At 45.8% G+C, this 20,238-nt stretch overlaps 1 protein-coding gene across 2 annotated transcripts; it reads right to left on the reverse strand.

The window, feature by feature from the left end:
- Positions 1 to 440: 440 nt before the first annotated feature.
- Positions 441 to 12,267, reverse strand: spon2a (spondin 2a, extracellular matrix protein). Of its 2 annotated transcripts, none has more exons than XM_024382602.2 (6): positions 12,036 to 12,267; positions 7,660 to 7,879; positions 5,284 to 5,504; positions 2,619 to 2,810; positions 2,119 to 2,290; positions 441 to 1,976 (listed from the first exon to the last, which is right to left on the reverse strand). In XM_024382602.2, the coding sequence occupies exons 2-6, from the start codon at positions 7,877 to 7,879 to the stop codon at positions 1,789 to 1,791; spliced, it is 993 nt and encodes a 330-aa protein (XP_024238370.1). In that variant the 5' UTR covers positions 12,036 to 12,267; the 3' UTR covers positions 441 to 1,788. The 2 variants fall into 2 exon arrangements, with proteins under 2 accessions (XP_024238370.1, XP_024238369.1); XM_024382601.2 differs by having other exon boundaries at positions 7,660 to 7,884; positions 12,036 to 12,266.
- Positions 12,268 to 20,238: the final 7,971 nt, after the last annotated feature.

Below are 20,238 nucleotides of genomic sequence, written 5' to 3' on the forward strand. Positions count from 1 at the left end.
AGTCTGCTGACGTCATAATTTAGGGGCCCCATAAATCTGTGAGACCAGAACAAACCATATAACTAGTTCTACCGTGAAGCACCTCTTGTGTGCACTCTGGTAAAGCATACATTTTCTTCCTTCACCTTTTATATTTTATTCCCATGTCCTGTTTGACAGTGATTACTTTGCACACTTTGGCTCTTGCATTACATTGATTGAGCTTGACTACATTGATTGAAAAAGAATGAGATTGTCGTCTACTCGCAAATTCACGTGTCCCTATGTTAACCACAAGGTGGTGCCACAGCATTTCAAAACGCACTGTCCAAACACCACACAACAGCATAGCAGGATGGAAATAATAAAAGCAAGATATTATTGCATAATTCAGGAATATATGCTTGAGAATTAATTATTGGACTATGAAGAGTGTTTATTATGTACAAGGTTTTTCAAACTTTTTCAAACGTTTACAGCCAGCACTATTTGGATAAATTATTGAGCTTTGAATAGCGCTACAGACTAGCATCCTATCCAGTGGTTGTATTTGTACATCATTCTGGCTTGAACAAGGCTTAGGCCTACTTACTTCAATAATGCTACAAATGCATGTATTTCTTCATTCAACATTAAGAGTGTAGTGATTTGCCCTCTTGTATTTCTGTTGATATGACATAGCCTTCACGGTATCAATGTCCGTGTCGTTTAATGATATTTATGAGTGACTCCATGTCTTTATTTAGTAGCCAAAGGCCTTGGCCAGACCAATAAAGAGGTTTCAATATTGTTAAAATTACACTCTGGCATACAAGACACAAATAAGTTCATGTCGTTGTGGATTACTGGAACTCCTATTAGACATAATTCAAGGGCGTTCTTCAGTGTGACAGCAGTTTCACATTTGGACAAGGTTTTTACATGACTAGCATGTTAAGACTGTTTGGCTCCTTTTGGCTCTCCAAATAACACAGGAGTTTCTATTTACAGAAAAAACCTCCATATTTATTTCATGAGTTACACAAGATACAACGATTACAACAGAACATACAGTATATACAAAATATGTCCTACATATTAAGAGAGACAACAGATATAACTGCTCTTGTTTTGTTTTTGTTTTTAAACCTGTATCCCTTTTTCTTTTATGAAACCGCCTCGCTCCATATTGGCTAGGGTTTTCTGACATGGGGTACTGGGCTACAGTGAGCCATCATCAGTTGTGTCTTGTGAAATGGGTATTTATAAATCTGTCTGTGTGGTTATGTTGAATGATGGCTGAGCATTGTATAGGATTCCCATGTAAATCAATGTCCCGGTTTACACAAAGTAAGAGTGTATTATTTGTGTACAAGGGCATGTGTGTGTGTGTGCCAGTGAAGATCCTCTACATAGTTGTCTGTCTCTCATGTCCACTGATAATGGCATTGTGCTCTTTTGTCATGTGGGTACTTGTCAATAAGTCAACGACAGTGTTTCTCAATACAAGTCAGGACTAGTTGGTCTTTAGATTGCCAGAGTACTCCAAAAAGACCACACAAACAAGTCACCGCCACTTAAGACTTATCTGGGTCTAGAGATTGTGCGTTCTGCAGTGAAAGAGTCCATTGCTTACATTATTGTGGTCTGTGTATGTTTGAGTCTCAGTGTTACCATGGAGACTGCCAGGGGTGTGGCTCCAATTAGAAGTTCCCCCTAAGCACAGATCTATGATCAGCTTACAGTCCCGAATCCTAACCTTACTGGCCTAAACCTAAAACTGACTTTAAATCAGTGTCTTGGGGCAACTTCACCCTATTCTGTTGGGGGTCACTGGCGCTTCAGACAGTTGTGTGGTGTGCACTCGGTCTGTTCCTCCAGCTCGGGGCAGGGTGTTCCGGCGTTAGCCGGCCGCAGGAGGATGTAGCGGGTACGATGGCGGACCCCTCCCCTGGAGCAGGGCCCCAAACACAGACCCCAGGACGACCACATAGACACCTCACAGTCTAATGGTGTCTCTGAAATAGGGAGGGAGAGGGAAAGAGATGTGGTGAATGAATTAACACAGAAATGAAGTGAATCGATATGATCACAGAGAGAGAGGGAGAAAGAAAGAGAAAGTGAGGGAAAGAGATGGGGGATGTGTGCATGTAAACCTACCTGAGAAGCGTTGAGGGTGGATAGGGTGAGGCAGAATGTGATTGGACATGGGAGTTTGACGGGCAGATGAACGGCTCTGTCTGGTCAGCCGTATGGAGGCTATGGGCGGGAGCTCTGTGAGACGGGGGTAGAAAAAGGAGTTGGCTGGGTGGTTGGGCATCTGGGAAGTTATCTGGAAGGGGACAACAACATATAGAAAACGGTCAACAACAAACCCTAAGACACACACTAAAACACACACTAAAACATACACTAAAACACACACTAAAACACACACTAAAACATACACTAATATCAGATTATTACCGGTACTTCTTAATAATTCAAAGCTGTGTGCTTTAACTGTGACTTTGTGTTAGTGGAAAAAGTTCAATTACACTTTTAAGTCTTCCTTGTAAGGGGAATGTTAGTAGCTTGCCTACACCATAGTCAAGCAACCTCCGTGGCCCTCTTTCCCCCTTAGGTGAAAGTGAAACGAGGGGAGAAGTCGTCTGTCTCACCCGTGTGATGGTTTCCTGAGGGACGGTGGGATAGTTGGGTGAAGAGAAAGTGAAGCCGCTGTCCGTCCCAGAGTCCAAGGGTTGGAGGTCAAGGGTCATTTCCTGTTTCCACTGGCCGCCCTCACAGAGGTTAAGACTGTCCACTCCCACAAACCAATCAGGGCTAGGGATCACCTTCACCATTAGAGAGAGCTGTGTCCATAGAGGGGGGGAGGAGAGGAAAGGGGAGGAATGAAATGAGGTAGAGAAATGAAATGAGAGTTTAGTTACAGTACAGTATTCAGATCATGTGTGTGTAATATTGGCTGTGGTAATAAGACAGGATTATAGCTGAAGCTAACACATGCATGGACAAAATCGGTCATTGGCTTTACACATCCTGGTTGTGTAATAGCCTGACGTGTGTGTCCACCCGTTCCAGCACACCCGCTGTTTCCTGTGTGGGGTTCAACTCTATGCTCCTCTACTCCCCTCTCTCCTCTGTGATGGATGTTTCCTGAAAGACAGTGACCTCATGCAGGAAGCGTCCTGGGAACCGGCTCCGGGGTGGCAGGCGCCCAGAAAACAGCACATTAAAGACCAGGAAGGGAGCACAGCCTCCCTCGGGACAGGACGCCTGCTATTTGTGGATCTGGGCTGAGGTGGGACAGGATGGGGTAGAGTGGACAGGCTTGTATGGGGTGGGATGGGGCAGACATCAAAGTGCACTAGGTGCATTAGGGTGGAGTGGTGTGGAGAGTTTGGACTCTGGGAAGCAGCAGCAGCAAGCAAATTAGGATGACATCAGTGGTGTGTTTCTATCCTGTGACACACAGTGAGGGATGAGGAGTTAACAGAGACTAGAGAGACTACTGACTAGCCCAGGGGCATCTCTACTATTCCATCCGCTTTGACAATTATCCTTCACTGACCTCCTCCTTCCTTCGCTCACATCCCTCCTTCCTTCCCTCCCTCCCTCCATCCTCCCTCTCATCTTTCTAAACCTTCTCTGAAACGGTGGTTTTTCCAGGAATCCCTCCTGCTATATCCATTTCATTGGCCTGTGCAGCGAGTGGGAAGGCGGCGTATCTATCGTAACACGTTCTGGCTTGATCTGTCCACCGCGGGGGCAGCGGTTTTTACTTGAAGGCCAGAGACACTCGCTGACACACACTGATACCCACTTATAGTCCCATAATCACACTCACACTCCATTTAGGCATGCTCTCCCCAGGGCCCACAGAGGAGTCCCAGGCCCAGAGAATGAAAAATCCCCAACCGCAACCCGTCCAAACCTGGCAGTACCAGAAGCTTAAAGAAATATGCATAACTGGTCGCACTAATCTGTCGAAGTGCGGTGGTTTCCTAGTGTAGAGTAGACTCGATTGGTTCTGGTAGTTGGTGAATTGTTTGTTATCGGTCTGGTTCCAATTTTGTGCTTGACAGAAATAGAAGTTTTATGAATATGGAGATGAGAATCATGTGAGGATGTTTGGAACATTGCAAATGTGTTTGCTTTGTGGAAAAGAGAATGTGTGTGTGTGTGTGTATGTGTGTGTGTGTGTGCGTGCGTGCGTAATAAGCATAAGCCTACGTGTGTATCTCTTTGTGTATTTCCAGAGAAGGACAATTTGAGCCATCATTGTCACGTTCCACACAAAGACACACACATGTCCATGCCCCCATTCTCCGCCTTGCTACCCACTGATCTAAAAACAGATTGGCCAGGCCAGCACAAACACACACACCACATACCTCACATTTAGATCAGAGAATGCCAGACAAACTCCAGCCTTCAGTATGGGGCAGGCAGCAGTGGAGAGAGATGCTTTTCGTGGGGGTTGTTTGCACAACGGGCTCCAGGTGCCGGCAGACAGTGGAATTACTAATAAACAAAATGTAGATCACCAGCTCCACTCTGTGGCCCTTCTATTTCCAAACCCCCAGGAGCTACCCTCCCTCCCTCTCTCTCTCTCTCTGCCCCTTTCTCCCCCTCTCTCCACTTCAGTCATCAACTAAGTGCGAGGGCAAAGATAAACAAACAGACACAGGCCCCAGGCAGCCTAGAATCCACCTAGAATGGCTAGCCTCCTGCCCAGCCTCAGTCCCAAACCCAGCCCCAGCCTAAGCCACAAGCTCCAGCCCCAGCCTATCGTTCCAGCCTCACTCCCATATCCAGCCCCAGCCCCAACCCCAACCCCAACCCCAGCCCCTGCTCAACCCCAACAACAACCCCCAGCCAAAGCCCTAGTCTAAGACCCAGCCCTTGCCTATTGTTACAGCCTCACTCCCAGCTCCAGCATCAGCCCCATGAAGCCCCCTCCTGGGCCTTGAGTTCAGCGGGGGAGACAGCAGACATAGTCCAGACCAGGCAGGACGGATGTGGGCGTTTGTGGCCGTAGGGCTGGATGCTAAACTTAGTCTGATTGGAGCACTGTAGAAGAGTGATTAAGTGTTTGGCCAGAGAGGGTGGAGTGAGTCAAGGGGTTTGCCTGTGGTAGGATCGGGTCATGAGTTGACAATGGATTGAGTAAAGGAGTGTGTTTGTTGGTAAGGATTTGTGGTTGGAGCGGAGAGCAGAACGGATGGTGGAAAGGTTGTGAAGAGGTTTATGTAAAGCAACAAAGTGTGTGTGTGTTTGTGTGTGCATGCATTGCGTGCCTGCGTGGGTGTGTGTGATGCCTACCAGTGGGCTCCGAGGTTGCAGCAGCAGTTCTGTGGAGCTGTGTCCGATGCCAGTGGGGATGCCCGCTGTTCTGTACATGGCACCGACCTCCCGTCTCTTCCTGGCATCCTTCGCCCCCTTCACCAGCTCCACAGTTACCCCCACCTCAGCAAAGTTCTGCACCCCTATACTCGCCAGCGCCCCCTCCTGAAACAGCCGATGCTGCCCATTGTGAGTGATAGCTGTTGGGAGAAGACAGGGAGGCAGTGAAAGGCACTGAAAATGTATCTTTTCTTCCATTCTCCTTGCCTTGATGCGATCACTCTCATCTAGATTGAGTTAATCTCACTGCATTAATGATCTCTTTACACACACATGACTTGCCTAGTTAAATAAAGGTTAATCATTTATATAAAACTACAAATTCATTTTCTTTCTCTTGTTGTCTCTGTTTCTTCACTCCCCATACCCTTTACCTCCTTCCCCCCTTTCTGATGTCTCACATTTCTGCTGTTTTCTTTACTAGGGATTGTTGCCTTTGTTCTCGCTTTGTCCTTATTAAGAACTGATTCTGAGTCAGATGTCTGTTCTTTGTCCTGTCACTCTCATCATAAGCCACACTTGGCCTGGGATCAGTGGTTATAAGGCTAGCAGAGGGTCAGTCAGACAAACTAACAACCACACAGTCTCAGTCTCTTTTATAACATCTCTGCCTTAGCCAACCTCAGGATCCACGCACACACACACACACACACACGCACGCACGCACGCACGCACGCACACACACACACACACACACACACACACACACACACACACACACACACACACACACACACACACACGCACACACGCACACGCACGCACACACACACACACACACACGGTTACGTGCATACACACGCACACTCCCGACGCACCCACAAAAACACACTTTACACACTATCCTGTTTCTCCTCAACCCCCGTCACTTATGCACTTAATTGAATTTCCATACTAGCAGGTTTCCCACAAGCGTCAAGTTCCTGAAACCCAATAATACAGATTAAGATTCGGATTCACGTAACGTTTCAATTTCTTGCCGCAAATTAACGACCGCCCTCCTCAACTCCCAGACCCAAAATGAGTCATGTTTTTCTTCTTCAGTGACTAATAACTCTTTTATATAACTGTCTTCCCTGGGCTCATTGTCCCTGGCCCCCTCCAGTCTAAGTCATCAGAGGCGTGTCCATGTCCCCAGGGCCTATGTGCAACGTTACTGTCTCTATATGCAGCAACAGGCCATCACCCACTGGCAGGCTGACAGGGCATGGCTGGAAGTTCTGGAAGCCAGACAAACCCACAGCGGCCACATACAGTGATGCAGAGATCAAGTCTGGCACACGCACACCTCTGCCATCCATCCACGCTGGCAAGGCAGGGCAGAGCCAAGTAGAGCCTGATGCCACTTTCCTCCCTCCTTTAGTGAGGTAAGACATCTGACCCCACCACACTCTAAAAACCACCATAGCCCCTAGTTGCCTCCAGGACCCCAGCAGCCCCAAAATTGAGAGGAGGAGGGTGAGGGCGAGGGAGAGTGAGCTAGAGTGAAGGAGAGAGAGTAAGTAAGAGAGAGAACCTGTGGGGTACCCGCCCTGTATCATCTGGTAGCATTTAGCCTCTCTCTCTCCCCCTTGTGTGTGTGGAGGTGGACTGGGAGCGCAGGGCCGGGCCGGGCCATGGGGGGAAGGGGAGGCCCGGAACAGGTTAACTGGCCAGCTGTGAGCCCTCCAGCACATGATCAGGTGAAGAAAGGAGCAGGCCGAGCCAGTATCCCTGTCAGGCCTACTATCCCTGATCTGCTCCCTGACCGCAGGGGGGAGAGGAAGAGGAAGGAAGTCAGCAAGAGAAGGGAGGTGACCACAAATAGAGACATGCCACTCTTAAGACTGCTGAGTACAAGGCAGCCTTTGTATTTTACCTGGTCTGTCAACTCACCACAAGAGTTCCTTGAGCATCTCTCTCTCCCCATCTCTCTCTGTAACATGGTTTTCTCTAGAGAGTATGGAGAACTGTGGGTGGTCTACTCTGTCTCTCTCTCGCGCGCACATGCTTTTTATCGATCAATGTCTCTGTTCTCTGTCTCTGTTGTTTAAAATAGCCTCGCTCCTTCACCCTTTTTCCCTTGTGAGCCCTGATGTGAAAGGGTTTTATGGGTGAAAAGTGATGTGTCCTTTCCCTTCCACCAACCAGTTGTCATGAGGGGAAAAGGCAAAGTGAGGAGGCCATTATAGGTCATTGAGACGACTATAAGGAGTATACGCTGTGTCTGTATTCTGATCATCAAGGGGGTATCATGAAGTGTCTAGAGGTAGTGGTTAGGGCCTGATTTTGGACTGAGCTAGTGGTTCATCTCACCTATGAGTTTGGACCACTGTGCAGGGGGTCGGAACAGTGGGTACTGCTTAGGGAATGTCTGGGGGCTCCAGTGACCCGTAAATACCAGGATGTAGGAGGCAGGACCTCTGGCCGTACACTCTGTCCCATTAGTCGGTCCAGCAAAGGATAGGGTGAGCTTCAGAAGCACCACCAGCAGCTGCTGCAGCCAACCGCAGGATAGGAGCTTCGATGACATCATCTAAACTGGACACAGAGGGAAGAGAAGAAATGTCAATTACAAGTGTTCGCAACAGAGTAGGATGGAGGATTTCATCAAGACGCTGACACTAAGAGTCCAGGTCAGGATGTGTGACAGTTAGTTAAACTAGTTTCCTTGTACTCTACTCTATACTGTATCATCCCAGTATGTCGGGTCAGGGCAGGGGCAGTCAGAGGGCAGGGTAGAGGGTAGAGGCCATCGAACTGTTAGCATTCATCAATGTCACTGTATTGTCTGGATAAGACCCTGGTCCAAAATAAACATGGCCGACATTCTAAGGATAGACATAAAGCCTGCTGACTGACCTCACTGACTGACCATCCTCAAAACATCCCTGACCCTGACCTGACCACTGCTGAGTCACACTGGATGTGCTAATGGGAGAGTGGACCATCCATACCGTATATGCACATGTTGGTTGTCTATAAAGACATCTGTGTATCTGCAGGTGTACATGCGTGTGCGTGTGCGTGTGCGTGTGTGTGTGTGTGTGCATGCGTGCGTGTGTGTGAGCGTGTGTGCGTGAGCCCCGGTTCCCTGTACTCTGCCACTGTACATCAGGGCTTAAGGGGGATTTACAATGCTCCCGGAGATGAGTGTAAATCAGCCGTACTGCCAGAGCCACGCTGCCTGTCCTGTGTCCCACGCCCCCTTAGTCCCCCTATCCTGATTTACCGCCCTGTCTATGAGGCTGGTAGAATTAAAATAACAGAACAACAGCCTGGCAAGGCTATTTTCAGTGTGCGTGTGTGTGTGCGTGTGTGCGTGTGTGTGCGTGCGCGTGTGTGTGTGCGTGCGTGTGTGTGTGCGTGTGTGCGTGCGTGTGTGTGCGTGCGTGTGTGTGCGTGTACGTGCGTGCCTGCATGCGTTCGTGCATGTGTGTGTGTGTGTGTGTGTGTGTGTGTGTGTGTGTGTGTGTGTGCGTGCGTGTGTGCGTGTACGTACGTGCCTGCATGCGTTCGTGCGTGTGTGTGTGTGTGTGCATATGCCTTCTGTCCCCACTAAGGTGTGTGTGCAGACAACATGGTTTCCGCTCTGAACAGAGAGGGAATAGACTATGACTGCATTGGCGTTTCTTTTTCTCGGTTATAGTCTGAACACTGAACGTCCTGGGCCAAAAAGGGACGAAGAGGGTACAGTGGTTTTGCAGCTTATTCTCAGACTGCCCTCAGAATGTGCGGGTGTGTGTGTAGGTGTGTGTGTCGCCAGTGTGACCCGTCCCTTCTTCCTGCAATATGGGTACAGCAGACCTGCAGCCGCTGAGATGATCAGATGACAGAGCTGGCTCCTCTCTGCCTCCATACTCATGGTATTTTTACCATGCCTGTTAAACTTTGCGGTTGTAAATATAAGTGTAGAGGAAAAAGTAAATGGGTAACATGCACACTGACATATACAGCTGCGGACAGTAAACTATCGCTGCAGCCTACTCGTGATATGCCATCAGTGATGTCGTGGTAAAAAAAAAAGAAGAATTGGTGTGATTGCCGATCGGGGTTAAAAATTTTAAAAAGCAATGCTCCCGCTTACTTTAAATGCATTTCTCCGCAAAAGGTGGATAACTGTCAAGCAAAAAAAAAAAAGGTGAGTAAACTAGTAAACCCTCCACTACAACACAGTACGCCATGAGAAAAGACTTTGAGTAGAGTTTTGGAGCAGCCTATATTGGAGAGGTAACAGTATCCACAACTGAAAATAGGCTTCAGGGACAATGTGTGTGTGTGTGTGTGTGTGTGTGTGTGTGTGTGTGTGTGTGTGTGTGTGTGTGTGTGTGTGTGTGTGTGTGTGTGTGTGTGTGTGTGTGTGTGTGTGTGTGTTCGTGCGTGTGTGTGCTTTTTGACTGGCCATGTCTGCATCATGTGCCTGCTGGCTGCATAGGGGCACAGATACTGTATCTTAACCTATAGAAACATCATATGCAACAACCAACCTCTCAACATCACTTGCCCCTTTCCCTCTAGAATCTAGACAGACAGTGTCAATGGAAAGCTGTTTGGTGCTAATCTCTCGACAATCTTTGGCTGCCCAATTCTGGTATTTATTTCACTAATTGGTCTTTTGACCAATCAGATCAGCTCTGAAAAAGAGTTGACTTGGAAAGACATGACGTGATTGGTCAAAACACCAATTAGTGTACAAAACATGACAATTGGGCTGCCTGTGTAAACATAGCCGTTATGTCAAGGAATGGGGCGGCAGATAACCTAGTGGTTAGAGCGTTGGGCCAGTAACCGAGCTGACAAGGTAAAAAATCTGCCGTTCTGCCCCTAAAGAAGGCAGTTAACCCACTGTTCCCTGGTAGGCCGTAATTGTAAATAAGAATGTATTCTTAACTAATTTGCCTGGTTAAATAAAAAAACATAATGAATCTCTTTTAATCTAAGGTTAGACATGTAAGGGCTGGAAGTGCGTCAGGGCAGTGGGGTACAGTCAGTACTCAGCGGAGAAGATGAACAATACCACTGACTGACACGCCGAGATTAACACGGCACTGACTACTCACTGTCAATCTCCATCAGTCACATAGACACAGAGAAACACAGGCACAGCATATTGTAGGCACGTTCATTCTCATCAGCGTAGAGACAGCACAGGCTGGAAACACACAGCACGTTAAGTATCATCAGCCAACACAGACATAGCCCAGACGCAGCCTCATACATAGACACACAGCTAAATGCACACGTTAGGATTCATCAGTCGACACAGACATAGCCCAGACGCAGCCTCATACATAGACACACAGCTAAATGCACACGTTAGGATTCATCAGTCGACACAGACATAGCCCAGACGCAGCCTCATACATAGACACACAGCTAAATGCACACGTTAGGATTCATCAGTCGACACAGACATAGCCTCATACATAGACACACAGCTAAATGCACACGTTAGGATTCATCAGTCGACACAGACATAGCCCAGACGCAGCCTCATACATAGACACACAGCTAAATGCACACGTTAGGATTCATCAGTCGACACAGACATAGCCTCATACATAGACACACAGCTAAATGCACACGTTAGGATTCATCAGTCGACCCACTAGCAGACTTAGACAAAGCAGTTTTTCTGGATTTCTCTGGTGCACGAGACACAATAAAACAAGGGGATGTGGAGTGATGCCAAACATGTTGCATGTGGACCTACGCTGTGTAATTACATCACCCTCATGCAGTGCAGGACTCACACACACACGCACGCACACGCACACGCGCACGCACGTACACGCACACACACACACACACACACACACCCACACACACAAACTAGCATACACATTAAGACACACACACACACACCATGAAAGGAGGTCAGATGATTCCTCTCTTCCACATGCAAGCTGAAGACAAACCACAGCGATGCCAGTGTAGGCAGGAGTTAAGAGAAGGAGAGAAACATGCAGATGAATGCAGGGTTGAGAGAGGGACATATGCTGAAGCATTCACCAGATACCCGGCTTTGTTATTTTATTCCAAACCCTCAGCAGAAAGAGAAAGAGTAGAGAGGAGGGAGAGAAGAGAGAGAGGCAGACAGCACTATCACCTTTGCCTTTTTGGCAACAGGAGCATACACACAAATACATACCAACTCACACATCATGTAAAAACAAACTTACACACTAAGGGATGCACAAATAGAGATGTACAGTAGGGACCAGCACATAAACATACACATACACATACACATACACACATGCCAAACCCAGACCTGGGTTGAAATACTATTTTAAATATCTCAATTACTTTGACATACATTCAAAGTAACTATTTAGATATATTTATTTTGAAAAGACAAGTAGTTTAATATTTTCATGTATTTGGAAATACACTTAGAAAGTATTTGAACAATTCTAATACACTGACTCAAATACACTCCCAGGCATTTAACCCAGGTACTTGAAAATAGTATTTGAAATAAGTATATGAATATACTGTCAAAGGAAAAGTATTTGAAATACCAAACACACATTTATTTGAACCCGGGTCTGACAGAACCACACACTCATGCACACTAATACTCATGCACACTAATACACATGCACACTAATACTCATGCACACTAATACTCATGCACATACTCAGTGTGTCTGAATCGAACATTCAGGGTTGTAGATTGAGTTTCTTACCTGGGAAAGACGACTCAGTAAATGACAGAGGATATATCAGCAGGACAGAAAGACAGCACGACAGCAAGGAATACTCAGCTCCAGTCACTCGCTCTCTTTCTCTTTCTCTGCCTCTCTCTCTCTCTTCTCTCTCCACTGGCACAGTCCGTCTGGTTGCGGGAGGCAGGGAGCCTTATCACAGTCTTCCTTCCTCACTCCACTCTATCTCTCTCCAAATCTCCCTTTCTTCCACCCTCCTCCCTCATTGTATCCCCTTCTACCCCCCCTCCCTCTCTCTCTAGCTTTCTCTCTCCCTCCCCTTCTTTTCTCCCCTTACCTCTCCTTGTATGGGAAGGCAGTGCACAGCACCCCCCTTCTCCTCTATAGTATCTCTCCCTCTTTCTTCCGCCCTTTTTCTCATTCTCTCTCTGTGTGTACACACACAACTTCTCCCTCCGTCTCCGTGTTGCTGTGAAAACTCAGTAACCCCTAACCTCATATTGCTGACAAGGTCATCAAACACCATGTTGCCCACAGCTTAATAGATCTTACTTGGCAGTCGGTGCATTCCGATTGTACCGTGTTAACGTTTTCCCTGAACTATTTTAATTATTACATTTGGGGCGGAGAAATCCCAAAAGTCTGGTTGTTGAATGTTGACAGATCAGCAGTCTGGCTCTGGAAAAGGGAAGTGCTTCCATCCAATAATGAATAGAACAGGGTTAAGCCTTAGTGGTCAATCCAGCTAATGATTCCACTGGAGAAACTTCCTCTGGTCAGTGAAGTGAAGGAAGGAGGGTGTATTAAAGCACTGTCTGTCTGTCTGTCTGTCTGTGTGTGTCTTGACATAACTATTCCCCCACAGCCACAGCTGGTAAACACATGGGCAACTTAGGAGGGGCTCCATTACCGAGCTGGCTATTGATCCAGGTGTTGGGCAGCAGTGTGAATGAGTGTATGTGTGTTTGGTTTTACTAGGACTTCTGGTCCTCACAAGGATAGTAAAACAACAAAGTGGGGGCATTTCGTTGGTCCCCGCAAGGAACAAGTCTATTTTAGGCTCAGGGGTTAGGTTTACGAGTTAAAATTAGGGTACGCACACACACACACACACATACACACACACACACAAAAAAGCACACACACTCAAAAGCATCTCTGAACAATCATGTAATCTCTAAATATTTAAGCCTTGAGCTATCCTCCTCTCAAAGCAGACCGTGGAGTCCATTTAAGATCCTCCATCCTCCAGACCATAGGTGTGGGCTACCACAAAGGTCAGGGTCTCAGACCAGGCTTATCCCAACGCTAAGGACGTTCCTTCCCTTAAGCTGTTCTGTGAAGGGATGACAAGAAGAATGAGGTAGCATGCAGAAGCAGCCTGGGTTACCTGGCCACTATGGCCTCACCGTGAACCCTCTACAAACCTTTCAGGCAATTCAGATTGTTGGTAGAGGACCTCTTTCACGGAGGAATGCACTTGTTTTTTCAGATGTATTTTTTGGGGGTGTGCTCCTGCCTTGACTGTAGTATCTGTTGTAGCATTTTATTGTGTCATTTGCTGCTGGTCTTGTCATGCAGAGCTCCCTTGGAAAAGTGACCTTGGTCTCAATGGGACTCCCTGCCTAAATAAAGGTTAGCATAAATAAATAACATAAATGAATAACTAACTGGAAGGGAAGAAAGGTTGAAGAAAGAAGAAGAAATATGAGTGACTTCGTTCCAACAGCTTCTTGCCCCTTATCTTCCTTACCTCCTTGTTTCTCTGCCTCTGTATTTCAATTTCTGCTCCCCTTCCCTCCCTCCTTCCCTCTGTCTCACTTTATCCTCTCTTTCCACCATTCACTTATCTAGCCCTCTCTCACCCGGTCTCGGTCTAGTAGCGTTTCCATGAAATGTGTCTAGAACATTAATATCTTATATTCTGAGAACATGGCAACCATGTTCTGTGGATGTTTGGTGTGACGTTGATGGAATATTATCGTAAACCGTACACAGGAGTGTTCTTGCAATGTTCCCATGAAACGTGTCTATCACATTAATATTAGAATGTATGGAATGTTCTCCTAACTGAACGCCAGAACATGCTAAATAGTAACAGAGTAAAGAGGTTTTTGCTAACATACAAGGAATAATATTCTAACTAATGGGAAACTGGACTCTTAAACATCCCGGAAACATTATGGGTAACATTACAAAAACGCTCTCTCTCCCTAGAATTGTTTGCTGTGTTTGGTTTGACAAGACATGTTCTCTTGGAATCTGTTCTTGCACATCACTGGAACATTCACATGGAAACAAAAAGGTAATGACCCAATGAGACTCTTAACCCCTAGAGCAGTGGTATTCAAAGTCGGGGTTGCACTGCAGTGTGGTCACAAAAAAATATATATATATGTATATATATTTTTAAATATATAATGAACAAAAATATAAACGCAGCACAACAATTTTACTGAGTTACAGTTCATGTAAGGAAATCAGTCAATTGAAAGAAATTCATTAGGCCCTAATCTATGGATTTCACATGACTGGGCAGGGGCACAGCCACAGATGGGCCTGGGAGGGCATAGGCCCACCCACTGGGGAGCCAGGCCCAGCCAATCAGAATAAGTTTTTCCGCACAAAAGGCCTTTATTACAGACATACATACTCCTCAGTTCCATCAGCTGTCCAGGTGGCTGGTCTCAGATGATCCCTCAGATGAAGAAGCCGCAAGTGGAGGTCCTGGGCTGGCGTGGTTACACATGGACTGCGGATGTGAGACCGGTTGGAGGTACTGCCAAATTCTCTAAAAATGACGTTGGAGGCTTATGGTAGAGAAATTAACATTCAATTATCTGGCAACAGCTCTGGTGGACATTCCTGCAGTCAGCATGCCAATTGCACATGCCCTCAAAACTTAAGACATCTGTGGCATTGTGTTGTGTGACAAAACTGCACATTTTAGAGTGATCCCCAGGACAAAGTGCACCTGTGTAATGACCATGCTGTTTAATCAGCTTCTTGATGTCACACCTGTCAAGTGGATGGATTATCTTGGCAAAGGAGAAATGCCTACTAACAGCGATCCAAACAAATGTGTGCAAAACATTTGAGAGACATATGATTTTTGTGCATGTGGAACATTTCTGGGATCTTTTACTTCAGCTCATGAAACACGGCAACAACACTTTACATGTTGCGTTTATATTTTTGTTCTGTATATTTTTTAGGAACAAAAAATTAAGAGTACAGATTTTTGTATAGTACAATATACAAACGTTTAAAATATATATCGATTTTTGTATTATTTATTGGTTCCTTTAATTTTGATAAGAGATGAAAATGTAGTGAATTGAAGGTTATTTGATGATGTAAAATATTTTATGTACCGATTTGAACTTTGTGTCATTAGATTTTGTGTGGGATGGGGTAGCGAGAAGTTCTCATAAAAAAATGGGGTCCCCAGAAATTGTGGCGGAAAAATGGGGTTCCCGCCGAAAAAGTTTGAATACGGGGGGGGTCTGGGTTTCTACTAAGCTAACATATGGCATTGTTTGAAGATGGTCACAGCAAGGATCATTTGGCTATTTGATTTGGAATTGTATGACTCCTGTAGGTATAAAAAAATAAATCTATATATATAGCCTTACTGCTATTAGCCCAAAGAAACACATTGAATAAAAGATTCATACATGAAAATACATCAAAAGGAAGTATGCTTTGAAGTGTCTGTTCTATATCTGAGAGATTTAAGAAAGTTCAGGATTTTTAAAATGTTTTTAATTACAGTGGAATGACCCGTATACCTTTGACATGGACATGCCCCATTCACTTCCATTCATTTTTCGGCCCTGTACCTGATTACCTTCAGACGAGTTCTGTGACACTTGTGGAGGTCGTAGAGCAAAACAGAGAACACCATCGGAGAACACAATGTGTTTGTGAGACTCTCATCTTTCCATATAGGGGTCATATTACTGTGTCGCCCAAACCATTCAGATGCTACAGATGTTTTTGTAATGCGACCGATTTTCGGAATGCCTGCTGGTCTGACAAACACAGCTGTAGCGGTTTATCAAGACGCAACCCATGCAAAAAAACATATCTCTAGTTTAAACTGACGGATGTTGATGGGCATGTGTTATTATGTTAATTCGATTTGGCCGTGAACATCGACTCTAGGGGGGAGGGGCGTTCTCTATAGTTGTGGGAGCTTTTGTTGTTTGCTGGGAGGTTACAGGGAAAACCTAGACTTCCCCTGCCTGCTGATTAATGACAGAAAGCTTTGGGCGTCAACACTGGCTGGCTCGCATTGGCCTAGAGGAAAACGACTCACACACACACACTTAGATTTACACATTGAGACACATACACATAATACTGAGACATACAGACCACGAGCAGAGTGGAACGTCACACTGGCCTGCCCTGAATTTGAGTCACTGCAGAGTGCACACATCTGCAGACCAGATAACTAGAGCGCTAGTCGATAGGAGTCAACCACACATGATCAATGTAGAACCCACACACAGATAAGCATACACAGTCCCCTCGTCAAACACCCGCTCACACTTGCCAAGTAAACAGTGGCAAAAGCCAATAGCGAGAATAATATTGACAAACAATGGCTGGTACCATAACCACGATAGCTGGGTTTGTGCCATTACTAGCCACAGCTGGAGTTTAGGGTTTATAACTCCATTATTGAGACACCCTCATATGGGATACCAGGGATGGAAAAAGTAGGCCCAATAAATACTGTTCTATTTCTATTCAGACACTGTCAACAAAATTTATTGACCATCCACTTGTAATGTGTCAAGTTGATCCATTGATCTAATAGGCTACACACACACGGCACAGAGTGAACAGACAGTACGTACCGTACTCAGGACTATCGGGAATAAACAGGGAACTCTACCAATGTCACCCTTATGATGCAATCTCCAAGCCGTCCATTCATTGTCAAGACTAATATTTAGATGGGAATGAGAGCATGGGTAAATATTTGTTCTCTTGTCTTTGGGTTGCTAACACAATCCTTTGATTGAGCATGAGGGCCTGTGGAGTCTCTTGTCGTGGTTAATTAATTCCACATATACATGCATAGAGATGACGTGAGCTCGTCTTCTGTCGTGTCAACAAGAAACACTTTTAATCCCACTTAAGTACCACACCACACTGAATGTTGATCTGCCGCTTGTCTGGCGATCAATTGGCGCACTGGGTTTCAGGGACCGCCCTCCCTGGTGGATGTCTGACTGCCAACATTCTCAAATGATTCTAAATGTAAAAATCGGTTTGCACTCGGTTGGAAAATTACAGCCGGAACTCTGTTCAGAGGTGCTAAGTACTCTCGGCTGGCAAGCGCTAATGGTGTGTCCGAGCCAAGACCAGCGTTTCCCCAACTCCAGTCCTCGAGTATAACTTCATTGTGCGAATGTTTTATTGTCGCCCTGGACAGGCACACCTGATTCAACTTGCTCTCGATGAGTTGAACCAGGTATGTTTGTCCGACGGGGCTTCAACAGAAATGTGTACCGTTGGGGGGGTACTCCAGGACCGGAGAAACACCGCTTTAGACCATACAACCTTCCCTAGTTACCTCATCCACGGGGCCTGGAGTTTTCCTGACCAGGAAAAACTCCCGTCACCAAACTACACCCGCGAATCCCGAAAAGTCTATTACGCTGACCTACCTAAGGGTTTTGCAAGTAACTAAGCTTGCAAGCTTTTTACAAGTAAAGCTTAGTCAACAAAACAGACGTTTGTAGCCAGCAGGATCTAGTCCGGTCTTCAGCGATGACCCCAAAACAAAATACCCCATTTCCCATCGTATGACCTCAACCCACCATGGCAGTAACCAACAAGCTTCCCTCTAAACTCAATTTTTTCAGGTCCACCTGTGCATTCCCAGGTTGTATTGATGCCCATTCCCCGTCTAACACAAACGAGGGACAGATAAATATCTCCGTCCAGGGCCAGTGTGGGGTCTGACAGGGGAATGCAGCACAGCAGCCCAGCCTGTTGCACAACAACCAGCCCAGACTAGGAAACAGTGAAACACCGAGACCAGTGAATCAGCCTGGTTTCTGCTGAGGAAAGTATTTTCCCTTATAGAATCTGCAATATGCTGTATATTTAAATAGGCTGTACATGTGCCTAACGGTAACTGACTTGAGTTGACTAAATTGTTTTTGTTTACCGGTCTATGGAAAATGCAGTTCCTCGTGAGGAAGGAAAACAATACCACTGTATGAAAACAAACTCTCTACTCTTAAGTGTTGGTCCAAGGTCAAAGGACTCAGAGGGACATTTCTTCAAAAGGGAGTAGGGAGTGAAAATTCAATTAAAAACAGCATGAAGTGCATCATGTTAATCTAAGGTGGCATTGCAACCTATAATGTAGCCTCTATGCAAGTGTGCACCCACGATAGCGTAGTCTTAAGGGTGCCTTAGCTCAGCTTAGATGGGCAGAGTACCTCCATGGGGAGGGACCAAATGGTTTAAACTGCTTTTTAATGAAGAATAGTCTCGTCAGGGGCTAGGGATGGTACATGTGGTGGCAATTTGGGGGTTGGCATTCCCCCCTCCCGATCACTGTGGTGCTATGACTGTACCCATCTCACCTGCCTGCCTATAAAGCTGCTGGATTGCTTGGCACTACATCACCCCTGTGCCCGTATAAACAGACAAGCAGGGATTGTAAACAGAGTTGGTTAGGGAGCCAGAAGTTTGTAAAACTTGCTCCTATATCCTAAGGGCTGGACTTTATAAACAGGAGAAGAAGGCGGCAGGCAGCACACCTGGATCAACACTGCTATATAGCAAACCTTGCACTATGCACACATGAAAATTGCACAAACACACACACACACACACACACACACACACACACACGAGAGCAACGGTCAGTCAAATGAGTTAAAGGTTTGACATAGACATATGTTTCACACAGAGCGAGAACACAGAAGAAAGCAGGGCGAGAAAGCAAAGGGTACATTTTTTGGATTTTATTAAAATACGGTGTGGAGTTTACCATCGGAAATTACCATCACAAACATGATTGTTTCTAATACAAAAAGTAAACAAAAACAAAGCTTAAGAGCCTAGTTACAGGAGACGTTACAGGAGTCTGGTGAAAGTAAATCAATGAATTCACGACAAAGGATGAGTGAAAGACACCACCCCCCCAAAAAAAAAACTCATGTTCACATGTTGTAAAAATACATTTCCCAAATTTCAACATTACACACAGCTCATTTAAAACATTTATTCATTCATTGCTAGATGAAGGTTAGATGTCAGTGCCAAAGAACAGAAGGTAAAACCAAACAAGAACTCACGGTGTACAAATGAAGGGAGAGAATGGTGAGGGCCTTCTGGAAGTCAGGAGACTGCTCAACATTCTGAGGAGCGCGGAACACAGAACAGACAGGGAGAGGAAGAGGCTGCGGGAGGATGTGTGTGCATTTCAACCCTGAGAGAGAAAAGTGACCAATTGTATCCATCCTTTTCAGCTGGTCTGACAGACCACATCAGTGTCCGCTGTAGCCCCCGGGGCTGGGGGGCTCGGGGCTGGCCATGAAAGACTTTCAGAGCGCCGGAGCAGGGGAAACATTCTCACACCCCAGAGTGAAATATCAGATGGACTTTCCTTCAGTCTGTAGCACTGACAGTGACCTACTCAACTACATGTATGGGGAAATTCAATCAAAATGGCTCACCCGGTTAACGCAGAAATGTTCTTTCTGGACTGAGAGAATGCATATTTTGATTGATGTACTCAACAAAACATTTGCAGTGTGAAACTTAGACACTCAACTGCATGTCAAATCAAATACCCTTTTTAGCTCTGTGGAGAGCATGTTATTGTTGACTTATCCGGGAAACCTTGTCACCAGTGTTTGATTGAATAACGTCCTTACGGTGTGAGTTGTTAGCGGGGTTTCGTCTGACTGTGTGTCTCTCCTACCCCACCTACTGTGGTCAACTGTGTTTAAGGCAGTGAGTGTTTCCATGGCAACTCTACAGCTACTATACAGGGAGAGGCTAAATACAGCAGGGCGGCTAAGACAACAACAACAACACAAAAAAACTCAAACATTTGTTCCTGAAATGTGTCAGTACAACATGTAGAACACAAAGTGAGCGCGATTACAACTGAAGAGTCAAAAAAAAAAAAAAAAAAAAAAATGGATTTGAACACATTGATGAACTGAAAACAACCAAAAAAATG

The sequence above is a fragment of the Oncorhynchus tshawytscha genome, linkage group LG21 (genome assembly GCF_018296145.1).
Source record: "Oncorhynchus tshawytscha isolate Ot180627B linkage group LG21, Otsh_v2.0, whole genome shotgun sequence".
Taxonomy (NCBI): Eukaryota; Metazoa; Chordata; class Actinopteri; order Salmoniformes; family Salmonidae; genus Oncorhynchus; species Oncorhynchus tshawytscha.